The sequence below is a fragment of the Ammospiza caudacuta genome, chromosome 3 (assembly GCF_027887145.1).
Source record: "Ammospiza caudacuta isolate bAmmCau1 chromosome 3, bAmmCau1.pri, whole genome shotgun sequence".
NCBI lineage: Eukaryota > Metazoa > Chordata > Aves > Passeriformes > Passerellidae > Ammospiza > Ammospiza caudacuta.
The window spans coordinates 53,062,959-53,088,288 of NC_080595.1; the positions used below are offsets into that span (position 1 = coordinate 53,062,959).

General features: G+C 40.0%; 1 protein-coding gene across 2 annotated transcripts in view; it reads left to right on the plus strand.

Moving 5' to 3' along the window:
* PDE7B (phosphodiesterase 7B) overlaps positions 1–25,330 on the plus strand; it is a 170,427-nt gene that overhangs the window by 131,703 nt on the left and 13,394 nt on the right. For both annotated transcript variants that reach the window (XM_058801586.1, XM_058801585.1), the window contains 6 exons: positions 45–128; positions 12,794–12,945; positions 14,209–14,272; positions 15,922–16,017; positions 17,716–17,816; positions 19,284–19,415. In XM_058801586.1, coding sequence (XP_058657569.1) covers positions 45–128; positions 12,794–12,945; positions 14,209–14,272; positions 15,922–16,017; positions 17,716–17,816; positions 19,284–19,415 — 629 coding nt within the window. The remainder of the gene's footprint in view (positions 1–44; positions 129–12,793; positions 12,946–14,208; positions 14,273–15,921; positions 16,018–17,715; positions 17,817–19,283; positions 19,416–25,330) is intronic.

Here is a 25,330-nt window from a genome sequence, read left to right on the forward strand (position 1 = left end):
GCAGCTGCCCCTTCTAATGTCTCTGGGGATTTTGTGTTTTGCAGGAGATGCACGGGTGAGAGGTCAGACAGGGGTTGTCTCCGAGCGCCGTGGCTCCTACCCATTTATAGACTTCCGTCTTCTTAACAGTAAGTGCAACCCTTCTTTCAGGTCTGTATTTAAATAAAAACAAATAAAAATCTCTACTGGAAGTGTATGAACCAAACTGTCTCTTCTCATACATATCTGTATCTCAGCTGTCTTCACACAGTCAGCATTAATTCCATTATTTCCACTCAGTGTCTGGCTGTGAAATGTTTTGATTGTGTGAATAGTCCATAGTGCTCAATCTGTCAAATGTAAAAATGTAAATACAGTAGGGCCATGGGGTGTGCTAGGGAAGGAGCAGGGGCAGTTCAGAATTAAAGAGATAAACCTCTGTGTCCTTTAGCCTCTTAGACAACAGTTGGAACAGATTTATGTGAAGCTGTCATCCGGTCATATAGAATTGGCACAGAAGGGGAGCATGTGACAGCACTGACCAGTGGTTTACAATAACATTAATAACATTAATTTTTCCAACAATTAGAACCCAATCCAAAGCCCCATGGAGTCTTCTCATTGACGTCAATGGATTTTGGGTCAGGCCAGCAGTGAACATCTGTTAAAAATAATCTTAAACTCATTTTGATTGAAGTTATTTTGCCACTGTTGTAAATAAAGGACAGCAAATCTAAAAAGAAGAAGAAACAAATCAAGGCCCCGTTGGGTTTTTTTCACCTCATGGACTCTCTATGCTGATGTAAACCCATTAGCAAGCATGTAAAAAAATAAAATTAAAAGAACCACTAAATCTTGGGTCCTGTAACACTCAGCCTGTGTATAAACTTCAGTGTATGGACACAGGCAGATTTTGATGTGTCCTTGTGTACTGCACAAGGAACCTTTGAAAAAACTGTTATTCACTGTCTTCATCAAAACAAACTGGAACTCCCAATAATTTCAGTGCTGACACTGTCATCCTCCTAGGGATTGTGCTTTTCATCAAAGAGCAATGGTCAAACCACACTTTGAATTCTCCTTTTTGCACTTCCTTGTCTGGGTGCCTGGGGAAGGGAGGCGGAAGCGGGGAGGGAAGGGAGCAGAGAGGAGGCGAAGCAGGAGGGCTGGCTGGGAGTCAGGAGTAGAGAGGAGCTGGGGACGGAGGGCTTGGGGTCTGATGGGCTCCATCCACCCGTGCTGGCTGAGTTACTGCCACCCAGCAACGTGCTGCTGTCACTCCTGCTGATTAAAGGTGTTTTCTGGGTTGTAAGTCCATCAGAGAGCTTGCTATGGCTGAGGTAGAAAGGCGTAAGGGGGTAAGATGGGTCCATCAGTTTTCCCAGGACAAAGGGAATAACTTACTAGTTGAGCAGAGTTTTGAGGACAGTTTATTCTGACTTGCCGATGAAAAGCAGGAAGAAAAATCAGGTGTAGGCTAGCTGGAAATAGTATTGGTCATGCATGCCCTTGTAAAAACTGAGAGCAAATAAACCACTTTTCATTCATGAAGTAGAAGTGGATATATATTCATATTCAAACGTGACTAAATTGATTCCTTCTTTTTTATTTCGAATGCATATACATTATATAAAATTTGGTTTCTTTTAAACTTCGAAAGAGTTTTCAGTTTCTTTACCCATGGAGAAGGAAGAACACAAGAATAGTTTCAGGATTTTTTTCTGGCTATAGGGCTTTCACTTCTAGCCCCTGTATATGAGTCCTGGCATCCTCCAGATCCTGCCAGTTTCTTGGAAATGCTGCTGCTATCCGTGGGCTGTGTAGAGACATCCATGGCGAGGGATGCTCTGGTGAATACTCAGCCTTTGATCGTGCCAGGAGCAGGGCACTCCACCTAACCACTCTAAATATAACTGCTGAACCTAAAACGTGATGCCTCCTTGTGTGTGCACCTCTGGTCCAACAGGGTAGGGAACCTGGGAGTTCTGTGCTCCTATGCTCTCTCTCAGAGACCTCCAGCTTACTGTTTTCACTGCTTTTCCATAACCTGAAATGTATGGCTGGCTGATTATGATCTCTGTAAGGGAAAGCAGTGATCCTGATTTTAGATTCTCCCTGGTTTTCAGGTTTTTGTATATTTACCACTTTCTCTCTAAGGAGTAGTGTTGCCTCCATTTTTTGGTGCAAAATGAAGTGGGATTTCTAGACACTTGACTACTGATTTTGTAGCTGGCAAGTGCACACTGGGCCTGGCTCACTTGCTGACCTACAAGTAAATGAAGATGCTCAGTGTTAGAGCATGCAGATGTGTTTTGCCAGGAAATAAACAGGCTTTTGTAATATTTGTTCATCTACATCTTTCTGTTAAATCCATTCCTGCTGTGCAGAAGTAGCAAAAAACATAACCACATAAACAGCAAAAAACACAGTGCTGCCCATCCTATCAAAAAGAAATATATATAAATGCCACCACTGCACACTGTCTTGAAAAGTACCCAATTAATACCTGCAATAAAATTTTGTCACCATGTTGCATTTGTTTGGGGGCAGTAACTGGCAGGCAGCAACTGTATACTGAAAAATGTTAAGAGTGAGGGAAGAGGCAGATGAAATGTTATAGTAAATGTTCTCAGAGTTCATCAACAAATGCAGCATAAACATTACTGCAGCTTCTCACTAACAAACTGAGTTTAAATAGCAACTGTTCTATCTTGCATCTGAAATACTGTTCCAAAAAACAGTACCAGCCTTGTTTTAAAGTAAGAGAAAACACTGAAGCTCATTCTTGAACAAGTTGACATCCATTATGTAAATTCATATGTAAAAAAAATACAGGGTATTGATATTTAATGTCAGACTAAAGATTACTTATATGTAACTTTTTTTTAAGTGCAGATTCAGTCAAATTAGTGGATGTTTCCCTACTTTGTCTGTTAAAGGTTAACACTGACTAGACCATATCTTCTGTTTTTTCTGGAGTCCTACAGTAAAGTCTCTGTGTAACTTAAGACACCCTGAAGTCTTTTTGGATAGGAAAACTTCCTTGACTCTGAAAATGGGATCTTCTGTAGCCCTAATCAAAGCCAACTGTACTGATGTTGGCTTCTTGCTGTTTGAGTCTGTGATGCCATCTACACATTCCCCCGGTGACTCTGCAGTATATAGAAAGTTAGTGTTGCTTCACCTTGTCTTTGCCAGGCGCTCAGGACCATGAGGATTTTTCAGAATCCTCTCTGGGGGAGATGCAGGGCTTTAGTGTCTTCCTGTCTTTCCTCTGCCTAGCTGCAGGCTTTCCAAGGCATAGCTGCACTGGTGGGTTTCGGGACTCTTAATAACTCTGGAATACAAAATTGAGTGCAAAATACCCCTGTGTCACTGAGAACTCCTTGGTTCTGTTCTCTGAGGAGTGAATGTGGTGGAGACCTGTGTGACCCACCAGATTCTGCTCTCTGTTGATGGCAGCCAGTCAGAAGCTTGAGGGGAAGCCGTGTAGCAGCTCCTCCCCAGCAGAGGGAGGACTCCTAAAATAAGGGATACAAATTTTGCACGGCCCTATAGGTTTATGGGAAGATAGGATGATAGTTTTGTCTTCAATTAATTCCAAACAAGACCTCACAAATTTTAGGAAATTTTGACTCTGAACTGGGTAGCTCAAGCTTGAGACTGAACCTGGTGCAGGTCAAAATTTATGTTGGCAACTCATTGACACTTCCACATTTCAGTGAATTAAATGAACCTTACTGTTCACAGGACAGAAAAGGAGTTAAATATTTGCAGGGTAATAATTTAGAATTCAAAACACTTCTGCAGTGAAAATTAATCCAATTTTCCTTTTAGCAGAGTATATTTTGGATTTGAGGAATAAAGGAGCATAGCTATGGTAAGCAATAATTTAGTTCTCTGATTCATAAAGTTGCTCAGTGAGTCATTGAAGCAGATCTCACTAGTGACTAATATGCATTGATTTAAATGGATTTTATTATCTCATTATGAGGGTTTTTTTTGGTGGCTATGACAGTACACTTCTTCACTGCCTTAACTCAAAAGTTTGAGGGAATTCCTTGTGATTAATCTGGACTTGTAGGTAAACATGCAGCAGTAAGCAAGACCTCACCCTATGGCAATTATGTTGGATACTTTGTTTTATTGCCAGGGTCAATCAAGTAGAGTAACAAAATAACATAGATTACAGCTGTGATAAGTAACTTGCCATTTAGAAGTTTGCTTGTCAAGCAAGCCAGAAGACAAGGTTCTTAAGACTTAAATTCTCCCGTTCCCATCTTGTTTATGCTAAGCTTTTATCTGGATTAAATTTTGGCTTGCAAACAACAAAATTATTTGCCTTTAATTGACTATATTTGATTCCCTTCTTCAGTATTCACTTCAGTATTTATATATGTGACCTGCAAGTTGGAGTCTCTGTACCCAAGTGGTGTTACCCAGGGAGATACCTGTTTTCTTACACCTTGCACAGCAGGAGCACAGAGTGGGATCTGAGAATATGCAAAATGTCAAAACATGTCTGTAGACATTCCAAAGGTATGTCTCTGTATTACTTAGGATCCTGATGTGGTCATGCAAGCAGAAGCTGAGTCCCAGAGAACCCCACCTGCTTTAAGCTTAGCATGGCAAATTAATTTATTACAGATTATATACTTCTAACTCCAGATGGTGATAAATGGTCACATTAGGTAACATTCCATCTCTGTCCTTGATTTGTGTCTGTTCTGAGTCAAGCAAAATACTCTGGTTTTCAGTTTGTTTGCAAATAAAGTGAATTCATCACATACTTTGCAGGAATGTGATGAATTAGGTATTGGAGAAATAAAACATGTTGTCAGGATTAGTAAGGGAAGATACGAAGTCATGAAAATGTCTCCATCTCAAAGAACCAAAGTCTGTGGACATTTGAATCTGTGGTTTCTGCCTGTCTACAGAAGGGTCTATTGCAAAATTTACATTCATTTTTGGGTTTGAATTTTGAACACTCCAGGGCTTTCAGGTAGGGCCCATCTCCAGGGAAAATAAAACTTAACCACAGCCACCAAGCCAAAACTGAACCATCAAGTAACCTGAACCCAATTGAGTGAGGTTAAAAAGAGTTTGGTTAAGCGCCTTGTTTTGTTGCCTTTGGCTAGAAAAAGAAGTGGGAGTGAGAGATGCTTTTTTAGATATTTCTGACCTGGGTTAAATTAGGACACTAAAAGTCTTGTGAGGAAGTTTCAAGGGCTGATTGGATTACTCAGAACTCAGCCCAGCCTGTGGAGATGAGTCCAAAGTTCCAGATGGTTTTTATATTAGAAAGGGAGAGATCTTATGAGGTCTGCATTATTTCTGCATAATACTTCTCCTAGTTCCTTGTAGATAAACCTATCCAAAAGATACTCATCATCATCCCTAAGACACATAGGCTTCTTAATCACATTAGCTTGTTTGAATGGGATGAACATTTTCAGAACTGGTCAGCCTGTGGCCTTGCTATCAGTTACCTATTCAAGGAAGAGAAATTAGAATCCTCTTAATACTTCAGCACAGAGAATGTTCTCTTTTCCAGTAACCCCTCACTATATTAAAAAATTCTTTGTATCATTGGAAGTCAATCTGGTTCACCCTTTTCATCAAATAATAGAAAGGGGTTTTTTTTTTTGGAGGAAGAGTTTAATAACAGAGTTTGCTTGAAAAGTATAATGGACTTCCTGCTATTCATGCTCCTTGTTTAGCTTTAATGCCACACTTGCAGAAAAATGAAAGCTAGAATGTAAAACCAATAGATGCACATGGCCTCATATGCCAACAAAATCCATCATTTTGGGTTATGAATGCGTCAGAAGAACTCAAAACAAACAAAAGCAAGCAAAACAAACAAAAAGCCTGCATGTGCTTCACACACTGAGTCTTAGCAAACCTGACCTGATACACTCATTTGTAGCTAACTTTTTAGTACAGACTTGGGATTCAGTTCACTGAAGATGTCCTTTTAAAAGCTGCCAAATGATGCGTGACCCGTTCTGCCACACCACCTCCTTTTCCTTGATTAGAAAAGGGAAAGGATCTACTGAAGATAACACTGAGGATACTTTCCAAATGACCAGAGGAAGAGAGAGAACAAGGAGAAGGGATCATTAAAGTGATAAATGAAGGTTGGGTTTGCTGTTATTACAGGTTATGTTGTTTTTTTCTCAAGGGGAGTGAAGGAGGAGGGGATGCACTGTTTCCTGTTGGGGAAACTGTAATCAGCCATAGAACATTAACAGTTTTAGGAAGCAAAGGTCCTGACTGCTGTACAAAGATTGAAGTGTCAAAGTAAAGGTTCATAATGAAATGATAATGAGATTGTGACAAACCAGAAAATAACATGCCATTTCCTAAGAACTTGGAGGAGGCTTAATAAAATGATGCCAAAGTGTTTGTTTGCATAAAGATGAGTGATAGCCCAAATAAAGGCTTCAAATTCTGATAAGAAACACATCTGAATTCATCTTAAATTTTGATTTATTCTATTCCTCTTCCTGTTATTACGTTCCTAATATTCTGTTATTTAAATGGTCTTTGAAACCCTAATTTCTCCAGAACTTGTTGTAATAGGATGATTTAGTATATAAGTGGAATTATCAGCATAATTCTTAACTTCTTTCAAACAGTATCGAAAAGAATGTATTTTGGGATGGGGAGCAAACTGCGTGACTAGTCTTTTTCAAAATGCCAATAATTGTGCAGGAACTTCATGAGTTGGAAATTCAGCTGTAACGAGGCACCATCACTTCAAGTGATGTTCAAAGAAGTGGAAACTCCAGAGCCAGGTCACCTAGAAAGGTGATTTCTCAGAACCTCTCACTCTAGCCACAGAAGCACAAGTGACTCCTCTTTAAGCAGGGCTTTGCATTGGTTTTGTGTGCTTGTGGATGTGGCTGGAGAACAAAATTTTTACTCTAAAGCAGAAAATTTTAAACTTCTTTTGCTGTACTTCTAAATTTTTGCTTTTCTCTGATGTGTTCAGGGTCATTTTCTCTTTCTCACAGCTTCTGCTGTGAGAAAAGTTTTCATTGAAAAAAAGTTTGCCCCTCTAAAGAGAAATAATGCAGTTGCAACCTAAATAAACAATGGCAGCTGGCAGAGAGCACTTGATCTCTAAGAATGAATTTTTCAGAAGTCAAGGAACAAAGAATATTTTAGATGTTGGAGAAGCAAGTAAAAACAAAGTGTTTGTAATAACTTTTTTGGCTTCTGTGTAGTCTGAGGAAGTCTCAGAAAGATTCCTGCATTTACAAGATTTCAGAACAACACTTTTTTATCTGTAGATAGGATATAGTGCAAGGTCTTCATCTCAGTCCTCTTAGTTGCAGTGACCAGTGTATATTCAGATGATAAAATTGACACAATCTTGCTAATTTTGAATCAGTCTTCTTTAGTTTCTTACACAGGTGATTGAGACATAGAACTGGGGTATTCATCTAAGCTCCTTGGTCCTTCTACACCAGATTGAAAGCTTTTAAGTGACAGTCCTTCCACATAGGCTTCTGGTGGTTTGTGCATTTTCTCAGGCCTTTCCTCAAAACCTCAGTGTTTTCTTTCTGAAGGCCATTTGGACTACAAGGTAGAATGTATCTGGAAGGCCTAGACAGTGCAGAGAGAAGAGGTTTTCTGTTCTTCTAGTTGATAAGTGCATTCTACAAAATTCAAATTTAAAACATTAAGTTTGTCATTAATTTTTAGATCACCGGTGTTAGTTCAACTACCCATACTAATGCTGCTGTTGTATTTTGGACACTGATAAGTCTGTAACATAAGAAGATACTAGGAAGGCACAGCAGTTTTTTTCTATCATTAGTGCTATGCACTCGCCTGTGTAAGAAAAATTCAGCAACCAAGCATGCAATGAATATGCCAAACAAGACTTCAGTAAAGGTGATGTAAATGCATGGCATAGTTTTATGTGCAAAAAAAGGAAAAACACCAGTTATTCTTCCCAAGTCAATTACATATCTCTCACAAAGGCTCACAAAGAGAAGTTTTCTAACCAGCTGTCAAGCCAGGAACCAGTGTGGAAAATTGTGGGACCAGAGACAAATTGTTTCCCAGAGTCCTTGCTGTTTGCAGGCTGTCCTGAGCTTAAATTGCAGGACTCACCCTCTCACCTTATCTCCCAGATACCCCAGCACTTTCCCACCAGTCCTGCCTGGGTCTTCAGGCATACAGTGGCTGTATATGAAATGCCTTTGCATCCTTGGAAGAGGGGAAAGGGTATTACAAATTATATGATTCAAAGGCAGCTGCTTGAGGACCTGATTTAATCTGCATCCTTTAGAAAAGAAGAGGAAAAAAACATTTCTCTTTTCTGAATCCGTTCATTTTGAAAATTAATAAGCCCTTTTTTAATCCACTCATGCTGCTGGGTGACCTGTTTTTATTGTACGCTGAAGTGCAATAAAATAACAAAAGGCAGTACTGTGAAGAAAAACTCAGAGGCTTTATTTGAATGCATAACAAAGGTTGTTTACTTTGAAAGAACAGTAACAATGTAATGAATGTCTGGTGCAGAGTTAAGTACACCCTTGTCCAAGTTTGATTTATGTGATCATTTCTGGATGTTAACTCAACCATTGTTAGCATAACCTCCATAATTTTTATATTCATGCTGCCTGTGGGCACGTGCTAGTGCAGCAGTGTGAAAGAAATGTGAAATAAAACCGGTAGCAGTTCCCAGTGCAGGAAAACTCTTTTCCTGAAATAACAGAGGTTGGTGTGTAGCGAGGCATAGATCAATTTAAGGCGAGAAGATCTGTGTAACTGGAGGAGATGTGTTGGGAGAAAGAAGGCAGCCATTGATTTCTGCAGCTTATTAACCTCTTGAGGGCCACGAGCAGGAATGCAGACATCACCCATGGTCTGCTGGCTGTGCGTGCCTGCGTGATGTGGCTGTCCAATTACCTGGAGAAAAATGCAGCCACTTTGGCTGCCTGCTAAAACACGGGAGAAACGCTGCGAGCTCAGGCCAGCTGAGCTTTTGAAGGCAGAGGTTGAGCTTTGTGAGGAATGCTTGCACAAACACTTCCGTAAACATGTGTGTAATTCATACAAGAGGTCTGTGTAATCCATACAGTAGCTTTGTGCAGTGTACAAAGGAGGGTTTCTGCCACCCTCCGCTAGGCAGTCGCTCCGTAGCATGAGAATGGGCATCTTTTAAGAGATGGAGTTTTTTAGGTGAGCAAAACATTCAAAAGTTGCCACAATGACTAAAGTTAAACACAGTTCTGGAGGGAAGTTTTATGGGTATAAACAAAAGACATTCTTGTTTGTCTTTCACATTCATTTCAAAATTGCCCATAATTACTAAATCCTTCCCATATGACCTTTGCAGATCATGGCCTTTAACCAGATGCTATAGCATATGTTCTGGTATCCATAGTTCCAAAGCTGAAGTTCAGGGATATCTGCAGTAGTATTTTTGATTCATTTACTTTGCAATTCAGTTTCATCTGAAGGCACGGTATGACTTGTAACATGTGTCATCATCAAAATTTTATATTTATTATTTAAATTGAAATTTATGGTTGTCAATAAAATAGTATGTTCAGCATTTTACTGTAAGTCATTCACATAAATCCTTAATTTCATCTTAAAAATGCATCTTGATTTTATGTCAGCTTGTAGATCCCATATGTTGGGAATGGCTTTTTGCTTCTGGGAGATTCAGATGCAACTGCTGAGCCGAGAGCAGAGTTTAAGTGTTCACTTTTGGCTGCATTGCCTTTTGCTCTTCTGTTCTAATTTACCTTTTTCCCTCAACTTCATATAGTTGTGCTTTTCCTTTTTTTTGTTTGACACTGATGGGAAGGGGAAAGGGAAAATGCTAGTGAGATTATACTTGTTTGGGGTGTGTTGTGTTCAGAGAAGGGCAGCATCAGTCCAATTTTATGCAAGACACCATCAAAATAAAACACATTATTGTGGATGTCAGAGTAATCTGAGATAGGTCATAGCAATCAGCTGATAAGTCCTGTGAGTCAAAAGCAAATCAGTTATTACTAAAATGACCCAAAGCATCATGATACTCTTTTAAGTTGACATCCAGAGTTTGCATGTGGATAGCCTGCAGTGCTGGATTTGGGCTGTCCTGTCAAGAGCCCAGTTTTAAAAATACATTTGCTACAATTCTGTATCAGTATTATGAACTTCTTCCCTTATGAATGAAAATACAGATTATTGTGGGTAATCTTTTTTGTAGAATATATTAGAGTACATTGCTCACCTGAAACATCAAGTCAGGTTTCAGGGGTGCTGTCTGCTGATAACTAAATTTGAATTGAGACCCATGACAACCATACAGAGCAATGGGCAGCAAGTTTGGTGGTTCAGTTCAGAAAATATGTTTCGTAATAAGAAGTTACTTGTTTCCATCTGACCTGTTCGTGCTTTGGCAAGTATTATTTATGCTACTGAAATGATCTGGTAATCCAAAGGATAAAATAAACACTTCTTCATAATCCAATGTACAGCTGCTTGTTGGGACTGAGGCCAAACCTTCATTTTCAGATCATCCACAGCAACTCTATGTGTGAGTTTTAAAGACAGTTTAAGAGAGTGTAGGTGGTGATTTCAGTCATCTGTCTTTAACTGAAAAGAAATATATTAACTTAGATTAAAATTTGTGGGAGCAACTTCTAATTTTTAATGTTAAAAAGTGAATTTTTTGTACTTTAAATTTTAAACTTGTTACCTGAAAGTAGTGACAGCTTGTGGCTAAGATGGAAATAGGAAAGTTGGAAAGTTGAGAAACAGCTAACAGAAGTTTAAAAAGTGAATTAATTTTAAGAGTGTTTTGTTATCCAGGAATTAAATTGAATGCCAGCCCTTTCATAGCAGCCCTATATAAATGAAAAGAAATAAGAAAACAAGTGTACTTGGTTCCTCCACGTGTTGCTGCCACTGGGTAACTGTTCACACCTACATTAGTCACTCCTTCAACAGGCCACGAAATTGTTCCAGCTTTTAAAATGTGTGAGAAAATCAAGGCAGGTGCTGGCACATCATAAATGAAAACCTGACCTTCAGGCTGGTACAGTAGTGGTGTTGTTACTGTTTTCGTTCTGGAAACCACATGGCTTGTCAAGATGCAATGAAGTTGTTTTTTGCTTTTATATTATTAAAACTCAGTGAGGTCTTTGGGCTGCACATGAGAACCATGAGGCTTACTTGGTGTTGGAAGTTCTGTTGCTCCTCAGTATGTAAGGATGGGTTTTTAGATGTTGTTACTGACTTGGTGCCGTTCAGTAGCTGTTGGATTACTTAATAAGGAAGAAGTTTGCTACAGAGGGTGCTTGCTGCTGTTAGAGAAATCAAATCCTGAACCATCCATGATCCAAAAAAACCTTAGCGACTTCTCTGGAAATCCTCTCAGAATAATACCACCCATAGAAACAGTGTGCAAAGTGATATTTTAATGTCACAGTAGAACAAACATTCAGTGTTTTTCCATAAAAAGAGATGGAAAAATAGAAAACAGAGAGTCAGCTTCAGTGTGTAGATATTTTTCATGAGCTCTGTTTAAACCAGTGCATTGCTATGGAGCTTCTTATCTCAAGAAATCATTACTTTTCTCTCAAAGGACTGTTTAATCTTCAGTTTCTTACAAGGTTTGTCTTACAAATAAAACTTTGTCTTACAAAGAAATCATTACTTTTCTCTCAAAGGACTGTTTAATCTTCAGTTTCTTGCAAGATTTGTCTTACAAATAAACTGTATTGTATCTTGCTACCTTTGGCCAGCTGTTCAGTTTCTGTCCTCTCTTTTTTCCAAAACTTATACCAGACTGCAAAATGAAAACACCACAGCTGAGTGTGAGGTTCTATTAAAAGTTCAGATGAAATTACCCTATACCATTATGAGTTTTAGAAAGCCTCCATAATTTTCTTACTAACAATAAGGTAATTTAATTACTCTAATTAGTAATTTAATCACTGTATAAAAACTGCCTTGGTTTTTGTGTCTCATTTAGCCCTATATGAAAATCTCCTAATACAGCATTAGGGAATTAGAATTATCCTGGTACCGAGTGAAAAGAACATATTCTGTTGTGTAACCAGAAATACCTGTATTATCTCAATATACCTGCTTTCCTCATTGCACAGGTGAAATATTTTCTTCATTTATAATTTGCTTTAATATGTAGAAATGACAGCAGACAATGCAGTAGGATTATGAACCTATTCTTATTTCTTTCTCTCTTTTATTTCCTTTTCCAAAGGTGGATCACACATTTGTGTTCTCAAACTGTATTTTGAGTTCTCTTTTGGTATGATTTTTTTGATTTTATACCCAAGATCACCTCGTAGTGCTGTGCAATTTTTAATATATTCCAATGACACCTCCTGTGAGGTATCAAATTAATTAATGTTATTTTCAGGTGTATAGTTAGGGAACAGAGGCAGAGAGGGTAAGAGCAGCTTTCCTGTACCTAGCTCTGCCTAGTCATTTAGGCTTTCCCTAACACCTGCAGTTAGGAGATGTATCACCCCCTTCCTGCCAGTGACTGGGCTGGATCACATTAAAGGCTGTGGCAGGCAGTGTACTGAACTCAGCTCTTCCAAAACCTACAATAGTATCCTCTTCCCTGGAACATATTTCCTCTCTAAAATAAACAAATATATTATGCTGAAGTGATTTGAATACAGCTCCTTCATGTGGCTTGGCAAGAAGTGTGAGCTCCATGATTTTTGTATTACTATTTCAAAGTGTTTGATATTTCTCATATTAAGCTGACAATGTCGTCCATCACCTCGGGTTTGATGCTTTCTGTGCTGATTGCTTTTCACAGATAGTGCACTCTCAGGGGAAGTCGGCACCAAGAAGAAAGTGAAAAGACTGTTAAGTTTCCAGAGATACTTCCATGCATCCCGGTTACTGCGTGGAATTGTACCACAAGCCTCTCTCTACCTACTGGATGAGGACTACCTTGGGCAAGCAAGGGTAAGACAGGTCTCCAACTCTCCATTTCTTTTAATAATGCTACAGAGAGTGTCAGTTTTGTTTTAGTCTTCAGGTAACCAAATTCCTAACTGATCTTTCTTAAATGACCCACGTTAGTGCCTACCTCTCAACAAACAGATTGTCCATTCCTCAGTTGTGGTTACAGCCTTAAAGGCTTAGGTCTCAAAGCAACAGAAAACATTGCTAAATCTACTCAGCATTTTCAGATTCCAACAACTGAAATTATAATGTGGATTTATTAAAGAATGAAGGATTTCAGGTTAAGTTACTGATTTAAGTGCAGCCCAGACACAGCATTTAGTTCTTCCACTTGAAAAAAGATGGGCGTCTCTCATCTGCTATGGAATAACTATTGGGAAACCCACAATAGCTCTCCACAGTGGCAAAGGCTAGGAAGTGTGGAGCATGGACTGCGAACTTCACACTGATAAAAATATAATTATCTTATTTTGCAGCTCTTACACTTACTTTGAATGGTATTTTCTAGCAAAACTTTCACAATTGATTGTGTTGGGATTATATGCCCAGGTGATTTTTATTCTCTGCTGGAGGAGATTATGAGGCAGATGTTAGAAATTAAGAGTCCAGAACTGCTTGAATGTAGATTAGAGATGGGAGTGAATGTGTATTTCATTCACACACACATCACTGTGGGTCATAGAGGTAGTCCACAATCAGTCTCCTGACTCAACTGATGTAGCTGTAAAAACACTGCAGTTGTAGGTAATGATGGATTCCTCTGCATGTCTGAGTGGGCTTAACAGTAGCACTGTATCTAAATTTATAAAAGCTATTCCTGTGTACTTCTTTGTTTAGCACATTGTAACTCATATTCGCAATGAGAGCTAAGATTTTAAAACACTATTAAGTGTTTTAAAACCTAAGAGAATTTGCACTTGAAAGTCTGGGGACATGAAGAAACAATGAAGCATTTGTACAGTAAAAGGGAATATTTTCATAATATTTTGGTTTATATTATTCATTGTTTTGAGTTCCATTTAGAGGCATTTTTACTGTTATGTTCAAAACCTTCTCAGTTAAAAGTGCAACTGATATTTTTTGCAGTACAGCCACATGAGCCTGATTTCTGATATTTCAAATATGACTTCTATAGGTTTCTCGAAAAAAAACTTTAAAGCTGTAATAACCAATTCTGTGACTGATTAATGTGGAATAATAATAAAAATCTGCTTTACACTGTGACATACCAGTCATTGGCCTTTTCACATTTGCTTTTTCCAGCATATGTTATCCAAAGTGGGAATGTGGGATTTTGACATTTTCTTGTTTGATCGCTTGACAAATGGTAAGTAATTTTTTTTAAGTCTTTATTTTACTCTATCTCATATATGACTAGTCAAAAAATACATAATTAATTGTTAATACATATGTTAAAATACATAAAGTTTGTTAAATGTTTCCAGTTCAAATTACTGAAGAGAAATTGGCCATATTTAACCTCTATTAAAATCACATCCTGGAGCTTTTTCAGGCTTTTCCTGAACTATAGGACAATGTTTCAGGTGTGCTTTTGTACTAATCTAATCCTCTACATTTGTTGTTGTCACCTTTTCAAGAGATGTTTCTGTTTCATTTGCCTGTGAAACTCCCAAGCCACTTTAAATATACCTGTTAGATATAATAAATCCAGATCGCCATAATCTGTCAATTTCTATCAATACTAAAGACATTTGAGTGAAGATACCCTCACTTCTGTTCAGCAGCAAAAATTAGGAAATTTATTTAGAGGGTAAAAATCTGTGAAATGTTTTCTCTAAACACGTGTAAACCATCCCCCTTCCCCACAAATGTCCAGACATTACCCCTTGATCAGGTAACTGCTAGAGAGAGTAATGATCACACCTTTCCCCTTTCTGTACTGCTCAGAGAATTGAGATCCCTCATTCCTCACTCCAGTCTAATTAGGTTTGGTTGGGGCAGAAGATGTAGAGAAAAGCTGGTTTAGAGGCTCATTCAGCTGAGTGACTGGCAGTGAAGAGTGAAAAGGATTGCAAATTGCCTGGGAAGCAAAACCATAGTTCTTCTAAATTATCTTTCTGTGCCCCTGCTCAGTAGTCAAGACCAAGTTAGTTTCCATATGTTCTTCATACAGATATTTATTTTCCTTCCTGAGTTACATTAAATAAGAAAAGACTCCCTTCAAGCTTTGTTTATGTGTAGTATGGGTTGGTTGGTTTGGGGTTTTTTCTAACTTTTATGGAAACAGTGACGCTGAATTAAGCAGTGCAAACCTTTTGAAATACTGTGTTTATGTATAGCTGATCATGTAATACTAGTAAGGTTCAATTTTGCCAGTGTTCCCAGTATTGGATTTACAGTAAGGCCAGTGCAGCATTACTGTGGGACTTGAGACTGCAAATGCTGCAACTCGTTTTTCCTGTCTGTGGCATTGTTATGAGATGCAGTTGTAGCTGAGCTAGGTTACCACGGTTAATTACATGTTTATACAGCCATATGCAAAATAAAAAAAATTCATTCCAAACTCCTGATTTTTAGTAATTAATTAGTACAGTATGGCAAACCCAAGTGGCAGAAAAGCCACTCTTGTTTCTATTGTTTCTGAAGATAGACCTGAATTATGAAAATGATATCGCTCTCAGACAAGCCTGTTGAAGATTTTGTTAAAACTACATCAGTTTGCCTCCTTCCAGTTAAAACCACAGTTTGCCTGTCATGTTGAAACAGCAAACGTGTCTTTAAGGCATCTAGACACAAGGATGTCACTCCATTGGTACAACCTTTCCATCAAGTCTTGATTACATATAGGAGTAATTTGTATAAGTGAGTTCTGAGTACCTGAGAGTCATCTAAGCTCACTTCATTGGAGATGAGGTGATAGGAGCTGACTAATAGGAAATTACCCAGATTTTTAGCCTTGCTTGGTTTATAACTACCTGTAAAGGGAATCTAAGAGTTGTTCCTTTCTCCTTTTAGGAAACAGTCTTGTAACACTGCTTTGTCACCTCTTCAATGTGCATGGACTTATTCACCATTTCCAGTTAGACATGGTTACATTACACAGGTTTTTTGGTAAGTGCACACCTCAACAACCATCTTTGAATGAAGTTTATAGCTTAAGTAGAACATCCGAGAAGGCACTGGCTTGGTCTGTCTGTGTAAAAATGATGACGTAGTTGGAAATATTTCAGTAAAAGATAACTATGATATGTATCAGCATACAGTTTCCAGGCACTCAAGTACTTGGTTCAGTACCTAGTCAGTGGAGGGATTTCAAAAGGCTCTGCATTGGGCTAAAGCATCCCAGCACCACAGTCACACTTGTGATTTAAAATAAAATATGCCATGCAGAGATGTGGCTGGCTCAGGCCCACACAGACAGACAGACACTGCAGAACCTACGCGCGCACAGTACAATTGTGGTGCAGCGTAATTATTTTAGTGACAAAAAGACCACTGAGGCCCAGGGCAGTTAAAAGCTTATGTGCAAAATTTAACAAATTATATCAAGCTGTCCTGTCTACACTGAACAGTGTTGATGAAAGCCCCTGCTGCTGTTACTGCCAACAGAAATATTAGCCCCATGCTGTCAGTGAACCAAAAGAAGAAATTGGCCAAAATCAATTACTTTTTGCATCACTTTTTGAAAGCATCTAAATGCCAGTTTTTCAGGCTGTCAGGCAGAGTTTCCAAAGCAGGGTCTCTTCTTTAAGACTGCATAATTGTTGCTTCTGGAAAGTGTTCCTCTGGTGCGGAGACAGACAAAATCTCCCTGCTGTTTTAACTCCTGTGGGCAGACGTGAAGCGGAGAGTCGGGCAATTAGAGCTAGTGGTCTAAACTCCCAGTTTAAGGGATTACCCACTGTACCTCCAGATGCTTGTGTGGCTGGAAACAGACAGAAGGCTCGGACTTTCTCTGGCGCTCCTCATGCTGGCAGTGAGCGCCATGGGAAATCTGCCCGTTGGCTTTCCATTGGATTAATTGGATCGTGTCTAGGAGAGCGCCCTAGGCACGATCACATGCAGCTCCCAGTGCTCATGTGGTGCTGTCCCCTGACCCACGTAATGGTGCACATACTGCTGCAAGGAACAGAGGGGTGTGAAGCACACATCTCAATGATTTTTCTGTCTGAGAGAGAGCGCTGAGAGTTAAGAGGTTGGTGCTCCTGGTCCTACTGGACCGGTTCCAGAGCTGCAAACTGAAGCAAGAGGGACTGGCATTTTAAAATGAACACACAGATGTGACTAAAATTGTCACTGGAGATTTTGCTGTGAATACCCCAAAGCTGGTTTTTTTTTGATTCTTCTCCTGGGGGTATAGGAATGCCTTTGCCTGTAGTTCATCACTCAAATAACAAATCATGGCAGGATATCAGGGTCTCACTCCCTGCTGCTGTAAAATAGGTGGTACTGCCTTAATGGCACACTACTACCCTACAACAGCAGGCTAAATAATTACACTCCGTTGTGGATAAATTTGCCTCTCTTACTTGTTTATTTTATTCCTGAATGAGAGCCTTCACTAAGGCAAGAAAGAGGTGATTTATGCGCTAGACCCAGTACATCCCCTTGGGCCTCACAAATCCTTTCATGCATTTTTTCTCTAAAGGTACCCCGATAAAAGCAGCAATTTAAATAAGCTACGGCTATTTGAAGAAACTCCTCAGGCAGCTGACTGCAAAACCTCAGTTTGTATTTTAAGTCCAGTTCCCACTTGTGGCCATGGCATTCAGAGACAAAAGGATCTTTGTTTTCTGTTTTGATTCGCAGTTATGGTTCAAGACGATTACCATAGCCAGAACCCATACCACAATGCTGTCCATGCCGCTGATGTCACACAAGCTATGCACTGCTATCTGAGGGAGCCCAAGGTAATGACAACTTTTCACACTGATGTTGCTTTCAGATAGTTCTCAGATTTTTTTTCCCAGGGTTGAAATAAAAGCCCCAGGACATACTTCTAGACAGCAGAAAGTGATGGCGTGCTGGAAGTCAGCAGCAAGGGAGGAGCAGCCTTGGCTACAGATTACAGATGTTTCAGTCAAGCTGTGAGAGTCACTTCTCATCACGCAGGCATCCTGTCTGAGTGCTGCCATGTGAGCTCCAGCCAGCAGAGTGCTGTGACCCAGGCACTCACTGGTGCCTGCAGCTCTTCTCCCACCAAACTCCGAAGGAGGCAATGCATGTCTGTGCCTGAGCCACCTCAGAGCATCAGCTCCCCACATCACTATTTCAACATACCAAATTGGGCACAATATCACCAGGAAAGGGGAAAACAGTCCCTTCAGATGGGTCTGTTGCAAGGGTATCCTCTGCATGAGTATTTGACTGCCGCTGCAAGTTCTCACAGCATCAGAGTGGTGTTGCCTTGTGTGTTACTGGAAGGCACTGTGATATTGCCATGCTGAGCCACAGTATAAGAACATAACTAACCTTTTCTGGCTTGGCTCAAATGAAGGGATGTTCTGCTAGAACTAGCAATTTGTTACACAAGAATATACCAGTGGTGAGGGCAGGACCAGGCCCCACCTTTCTTGTATTTTCATCTCCTGCAAGATCTGCAAGTCCTTTCTTGCCAGGAAGTGCAGAGGACAGACAACATCCAGAACCTGGACCATACTGCTCATCAGTTCTGACCTCAGAATGCTTCTTTCATCTCATATACCTGTATACTCTTTACAGACTCATTGGGCTGGTAATAACTGCTTCACTCTCACAAACAGAAAATGCTAAGACTACCTTTTTTTGTTTCTAAATGAGCCCTGTAGCAGAAAAAAATCTGGAGAGGTTTTCCAACTTGAATGTTTAAAGTTAGAAAGGTAAATTAGGTTCTCTAATAAAATACATATACTTGAACGGGGATAGATATTTAACAGCCAAAGCTGAAATTTCAGAAGTTGATAAACTCTGCATTTTGTAACACAGTGCTATGCTAGAGAATTGAAGCCTGATCTTTTGTTGGCATTACTAAATACTTGGAGGGGCTGAACTCTTACAATGGATGCTAACATATGCCTACCTGTCAGCCTACCTGTTTGCTTTTCAAAACAAATGAGACTATGCCAATGCCCTTCTATTACAACAATCCTTATATTGCCATGGGTAATAAAGAGATAAGAAATACAAACTCTAATAAAAGATGATTATGTAGTATAATATCTTTATAGATGTATGTTCAACATTTACCTTAAAAACATTGTTCACAAAATTTATATTTGACGTTTGTGTACAAATGCCAACACACCCAAATTATGCCATGATGTCAGCTGGTTTGTTTATTTACCAAAAAATATTTACTGTTCCTGTTCTTGTTGTGATTAATGTGTGTGATGATTCAGCTTGCCAGCTTCCTCACCCCATCGGACATCATGCTCGGACTGCTTGCTGCCGCAGCTCATGATGTGGATCACCCAGGGGTCAACCAACCCTTTCTGATTAAAACTAAACACCACCTTGCCAGCTTGTACCAGGTAAAACTGCTCATCAAGTTGCTAACGTAAAAAATGCAGTCAAGGAGAGTTTAAGCAATTTGCAGTGAACTTTTAATGCCAAAATCTGGCAGCGGGAGGATGTGGGTCAAGTGATCCTGCACTTTGGAGTCTGGACAATTTCAGTCAAGCACCTCACTGGGTGTCACTTCTTAAAGCAAAGCTGATACAGGAAAAGAGGTGGAAATGTCGGATTTTTTTTTTTTAAGACATTTAAGCCAGATCAGTTGTCTGGGTTGTTTTTGCTGTAGATACCTGGGATGAGGAACTGTGGGTAGGACATTTAAAATCATGACAAGAAGATCTCATCTTCAGATAAGCTACAGGCATGGTCTAAATTGGTATTGCATTAAAGGAAACCTTTGATTCATAAGGCTGTAGTAAAATTAAACACTTAATGAGCACCGCATTTAAAAAAAAAATAGAAGACAGACAGATAAACCAAAGGAGAAGTCATAGACATTTACAGTAACATTCCTCGAGATACAAAGAAAGAACTTCAAAAAAGCCACTAGGTCACACCACAGACTGTCTAGACCAGTATCCTGTTTCTAAGAGCAGCCAGTAAAAGATCTCAGAGAGAAATACAAGTCTGGGATCAGTACAGAGTTGTCCTTCACCTAGTATCCATCCTTTCTGCTCTGGCAAGCAGCAGTAGAAAACTTCCTGAAACAAAAACACAGACTCACTTGTTCAATAACTAGCAATGAAGCCATACTGCCTGATTTTTGTGGTCCTTTTTGAATATATTTGAGATTTTGGCCCATGGCAGTCATTGTAGCTTTGTATTTTATCTAAAACTGTCCTATGAGTATAATCTCCACACACATGTATACGTTGTTATTATATGTGCACATCTCTCTATTCTTTGCATTGTACTTACATATACAGTGTGCAAGAGCAATTTGCTGCCAGAACAAATCTTAATTTTGGTTGCACTAACCGTAATTCAGAGGTAATAAATGGAGTTAGTAGTGATTTCTATCCTTTAGAATCACAGACTCATAGAATCATAGAATCATGAAGGTTGGAAGAGACCTTTAAGATCATCCTGTCCAACCCAACTGTTCACCTAGCACCAGATCCAGACACCTCTTAAACACCTCTTAGACACCTCCAGGAATGGTGACTCCACCACCTCCCTGGGCAACCTATTTCAGTGCCTGACCACCCTAACAGTGACCATTTTTTTCTGCTATCTAATCTGAATCTCCCCTGTCTGAGCCTAAGGCCATTCCCTCTGGTCCTGTCACTGCAGGCATGGCAGGAGAGACTGGCCCCACCTCCCTGCAGCCTCTTTTCTGTAAGCGTAGGGAGCAATCAGGTCCCCCCTGAGCTGCCTTTTCTCCAAGCTAAACACCCTCAGCCACTCCTTGTAAGACACGTTCTCTGGTCCTTTCATGAGTCTTGTTGCCCTTCTCTGGACATGCTCTAGCACGTCAGTGTCCTTTTTAAAGTGAGGGGCCAAGAACTGGACTCAGCATTCGAGGTGGGGCCTCACCAGTGCCGAGTACAGGGGGACAGTCACTGCCCTGGTCACACTATTCCTGATGCAGGCCAGGATGCCGCTGTTCTTCTTGGCCACCTGGGCACACACTGAATCATGTTCAGTCAGCTGTCAGCCAGCGCTCCCGCTGGGCTGCTTTCCAGCCACTTCAGAAGAGTCAATTTCAGCCTTTGCGGAGGTTGTCAGAGACAGAATATCCCGTGTTAAAAATTAACCTGCCTGAGGAAGACTCACTAATAGCTACATACATAGCCAATTGAGAAATTGCTGCAATGTGCTTACTGCTTGATAAGAGAGTCTCTGTTTTTCTACCCTACACTAGCAACGTTTGGGTTTTCCCATAAGAAGTTGGTTGTGTAATGGTGCAACTGTCCTGCCCTCAGACATGGGAATGGGCTGGACTGTGGGAGCCCCAGCCAAGGCACAGTTATGCTCAAACACTGAAAACTTTGTGATTGGCCTCATCATAAGCTGATGCAGCTTATTATGTCATACCCATATGTTTCTGGTCCAGTCTTTTCTGAGCGTTAGGCCAGCTGAGTGAAGAGGGAAAAAAGCCAGGGGCCTAAGCCGTGGTACTTTGGGAATGGTAAGGCTGCTTTGAAGATGAGTGAGTAGAGCCATTCCACAAAACCCCTTGTCTTTTGAAAAGGTACAAACAATTCCTTCTCAAATTAATGGTGGCGAACAGTACTTTATAATTAGGTTGAAAAATCAGGCTAATCTGAAAGACATACAGCTAAAATACTGGTATCTTGGAGAAGTGGTTTCTGCTCAGGTATTTGGGTTTGAATATACTTACAAATATTGGTTAGAAAAGGCAGTGACAAAGCAGAAAATGCAATCTTTCAACAGCAAATGAGATATGAAGTACCCTACTTGAGGACATTCACTGGCAAGTTTGAGTTATTTTAACTGAAAATGATCCCACATTGTTTCCAAAGTTTTTAGTAGTATACAGTATATGGATGCCAATAAAAATAACTCCTGGAAAAAAGTTTTGGTGAAAACATTTTTAGTCAAAAACTTAGATTTAGTGAATAGTCATCAAAACATGTACTTTAACATGTGTTTGAAACTGAAACAAAGTTCTTAGGTTTTTGGTTTTTAAATAGCAGAGCCACAGAACTGCTGGGATTAATCAGCAAAAGGATCAAGTGAAAGTAAGTTTTAACAGAGCTGCCAGTCATCTGTCATTGAGACAGTGGACTTATCCATGTATGGCATTTCCATGCTTTTAAATGTCTCTTGACATTTAAATTCAAACTTTACATTTACATTTGGAAGAAAAGGTTTTGCAAAATGAGGTAGGTCAGTTCTTGACAAAGATGTAAAGTGTTTGACAGCTTCTGAAGTGCATATGTGAGAAGACTCATATTTCAGGAGGGCATCACCAAGGACTTCGGAGCTTTCAGTATTTATTTTCAAACTAAATCTGTATTTTATGATGCAAAAAAGTTTGTTTTGTAATCTGTAGGGTAGCTTTCTAAGGTCTGCTGCACGTGATTGCACACGTCATAATTTTCTACAAAGACAAAAGCAGTTCATTGAAGTCTCCAGCATTACAAGGACAGTTGAGAGCATAGAAGGTCACTCTAGTGGTCTGGAGGTCCCTTAGTTTTCCTGTGAGGAGCACAACAAAATTCCTTGTAGTGTGATGTAGACTTTGCTTCTAACTTGTATTGTCTGGCTTTTAAATGAAGGGTAAAAGTTTAGAAGTGTGGATAGATCACGTACAATGTCTGTAGTACAAAACATTTCAGAAAACCATGAAAGGACACTTTACAACTTTAATGTAGGTAGGCTGGAGATAGGAAGGTACATTTTGGGCATCAGTGAAAACATTACTCTTATGCAATCTTCCTTAAAAGCAACACTTCCAAGAATAAGTGTCATTTTTGGCTATTTAACATTATGCAGTTAAACCAACTGCTCAATGAGTAAGAATAGATTGAAGAGATTGAAAAAAGTCAATCCCCTTTGACTTTAAATTAAAATTGAAATTTGCTCTGCACCTAGTTAGTAGCAAGTCTCCCTCTCTTCAAGTACTGTTCTTTTTCCAGTGTATATGAATGCAGTGGTTCGAATGGCTCAGACCAAGTAACAGATTGGAAATATTGTGGTAGCTTAAGTAAAATAAACTGTCATAATCCTGAAGTCTGTTATAGCAATCTACTGCTGTGGGTGGGGATGTAAGTGTGACAGAAGCTTCCTATAGTGCAGCCTTTAAAGCAAAGCTGCATTACTCAGTTTTTTAAAAATCCAGAACACCACGTGAAGCAGAGCTGGGAGCCCCGGTCTGCAGGCCAGCACAGAGACTTTGCCCGCATGGGCTGTCTCCCACCAGCCTGGGTGATCAGATGGCTCATGGCAATTAGTCTTAATAAAGCACTAGTGTGTTCCTAGGGGGATGAGCTGACTCTACTAATTGCTGGCAGCCACTTCAGGGATTCTGGCTCCTTACATTTAAGAGGAGAATCATATGACTTCATGCTTGTTGTAGCTTGTTAGCATGACCTTTCCTTTTCCCTCCTCCCTGTAGTTTCAGTGTGGGAAACTAAACAGTGCAGCAGAGACAATCTGAAGTTCCCCTTAGAGCAGCAGGCAAAGAGCAGAAACTTAGAGAAGTGGAAATACTCTGAGATGACTCCCTGAGTGTGCTTTTTCCTATGAGTAACTATTAATTGGATGCTGGAAAGGTCTCAGATGCCTACATCACTTCTCAGCACTGTTCTGGCTGGCCTTCAGGATAGCCAAGGAGCAGCTGATCCATGGAGTGTAATTCCCTCTTTGAGGAAGGTGCTGCTGCAGCAGCTCCTCACAGCAAGTAAGGTTGCCATGCTGGAAGGGCTGTGGGGACACAGGGTGCTCCAAGGGGGATGTCCCTGGTCACAATGCTTCAAGGATCCAGTCAGACCAGGGTCACGGGAAACTGTGCACACAGGCACTGTCTTAAACCAGTGTAAACCTTCCCAAAAGCCAAAGGTGACATCAGATAGAGTTTGTCCAAGTTAGTAGGAAGATGGCAGCCTGTGGCCTTGGGGTGAGTCTTGGGACCAGTATTCAGATCTGCAGCTGGGTAGGTGAAAAAAAAAAATAAATTCATTATTATGTCCTATTACATTCTGTTATTTTTCTTGGTCAGAGTGTAGGGTTGCAAAAGTCCATCCTGATGTATTTAGGCAAAAGGAGAAAAGGGATATTTAAGTTGGCAAATGAACAGAACTGCTGTCAAAAGTAATTTCTCTATTGAATAACTGATGTTGTGATCTGAGTCCATCAGCTCTTCCTAAGAAAAGGAATTAGTTTTTACATGGTTTGAAAGTTTTGGATTTGGTTTTACTTTGTTTTTTTTTTTCCCCCGAATCTGTGATTTTTGTAAGGGAAACAAACAGACAAAGCTAGAGAAATACCAAAGCAACATTGTTTCTGTGAATTCAGAAGCAACAAAAAACGTTGTGGAAAATCGTGTGATAGGAAGTCAATCCAATTTGTACTGTCACCTTTGCACTAGGCAAGATGATCAAAATGCAAATTGGATCTTGCTTATGCAATGTTTAGTTATTGAACAGTCTTCAGATATGACAGGACTACAAAGGAAGATAAGGAAGACTTAGGCAGAAAATACTGCTCAGTCCCTCCTTGAAAAGTGGAAGCTGCACATCATGTCCCACAGGAAAGGCAGTACTATGGCAGCAGTACCTCAGAGCTGTGGGACTGTGTGTGAGGGAGCTAGAAGTCAACAGTGGCTGGAGAGAGGGATTCTCACTCCAGTTTCCCAGCTGGCAGTGACAGGGTGGAGTCCTTGTTCTCCTGCCTGCTCAAAACGTTTGGTTGTGCTTTGTTTTCTTTTTCTTATCCAGTCCTCATCTACTGCAAAAGCTGTGAACTGCCCAAAACAGGGAACAGATGACAGAGGTTTCTGAGCAAGCGACATGTCTGAGGCATTTTGTGGTAGAAAGTACTCTGTGAACTAAACAAGTGATGATGGGAAAATGCATTGTGTGTTAGGATAGTAATTTCAAGTCATCAGACAAAAGATACCAAATTTGTTGTAATTTACTGACAACCTAGATAGCTGGGTTTCAGCTCCCTTACAGTTTTTCCCCACCTAACTTCCACTTAGTTGAGAGCAAGGAAACAAAGAGGAGTCAAAATTTGTTGCAGACTAAGTTGCTGAAGCCTGCAAATGCTCAACAGTACTGCAATTCCTCTTGCTTTCACTGAACAGCTGCAGGCAGTTTGCAGTTCCCTGACTCAAAGGGAAATTTGGCAGTTTAGTTCTCTTTTTCTTGTCCGCTCTGCATTCGAACTGTAGAGGCTGAAAAGTCAGCCTGCAATCAGTAGGAGGTAAAAATAAGCTTTTGCACTCCTGCTTTAATTTATTTGT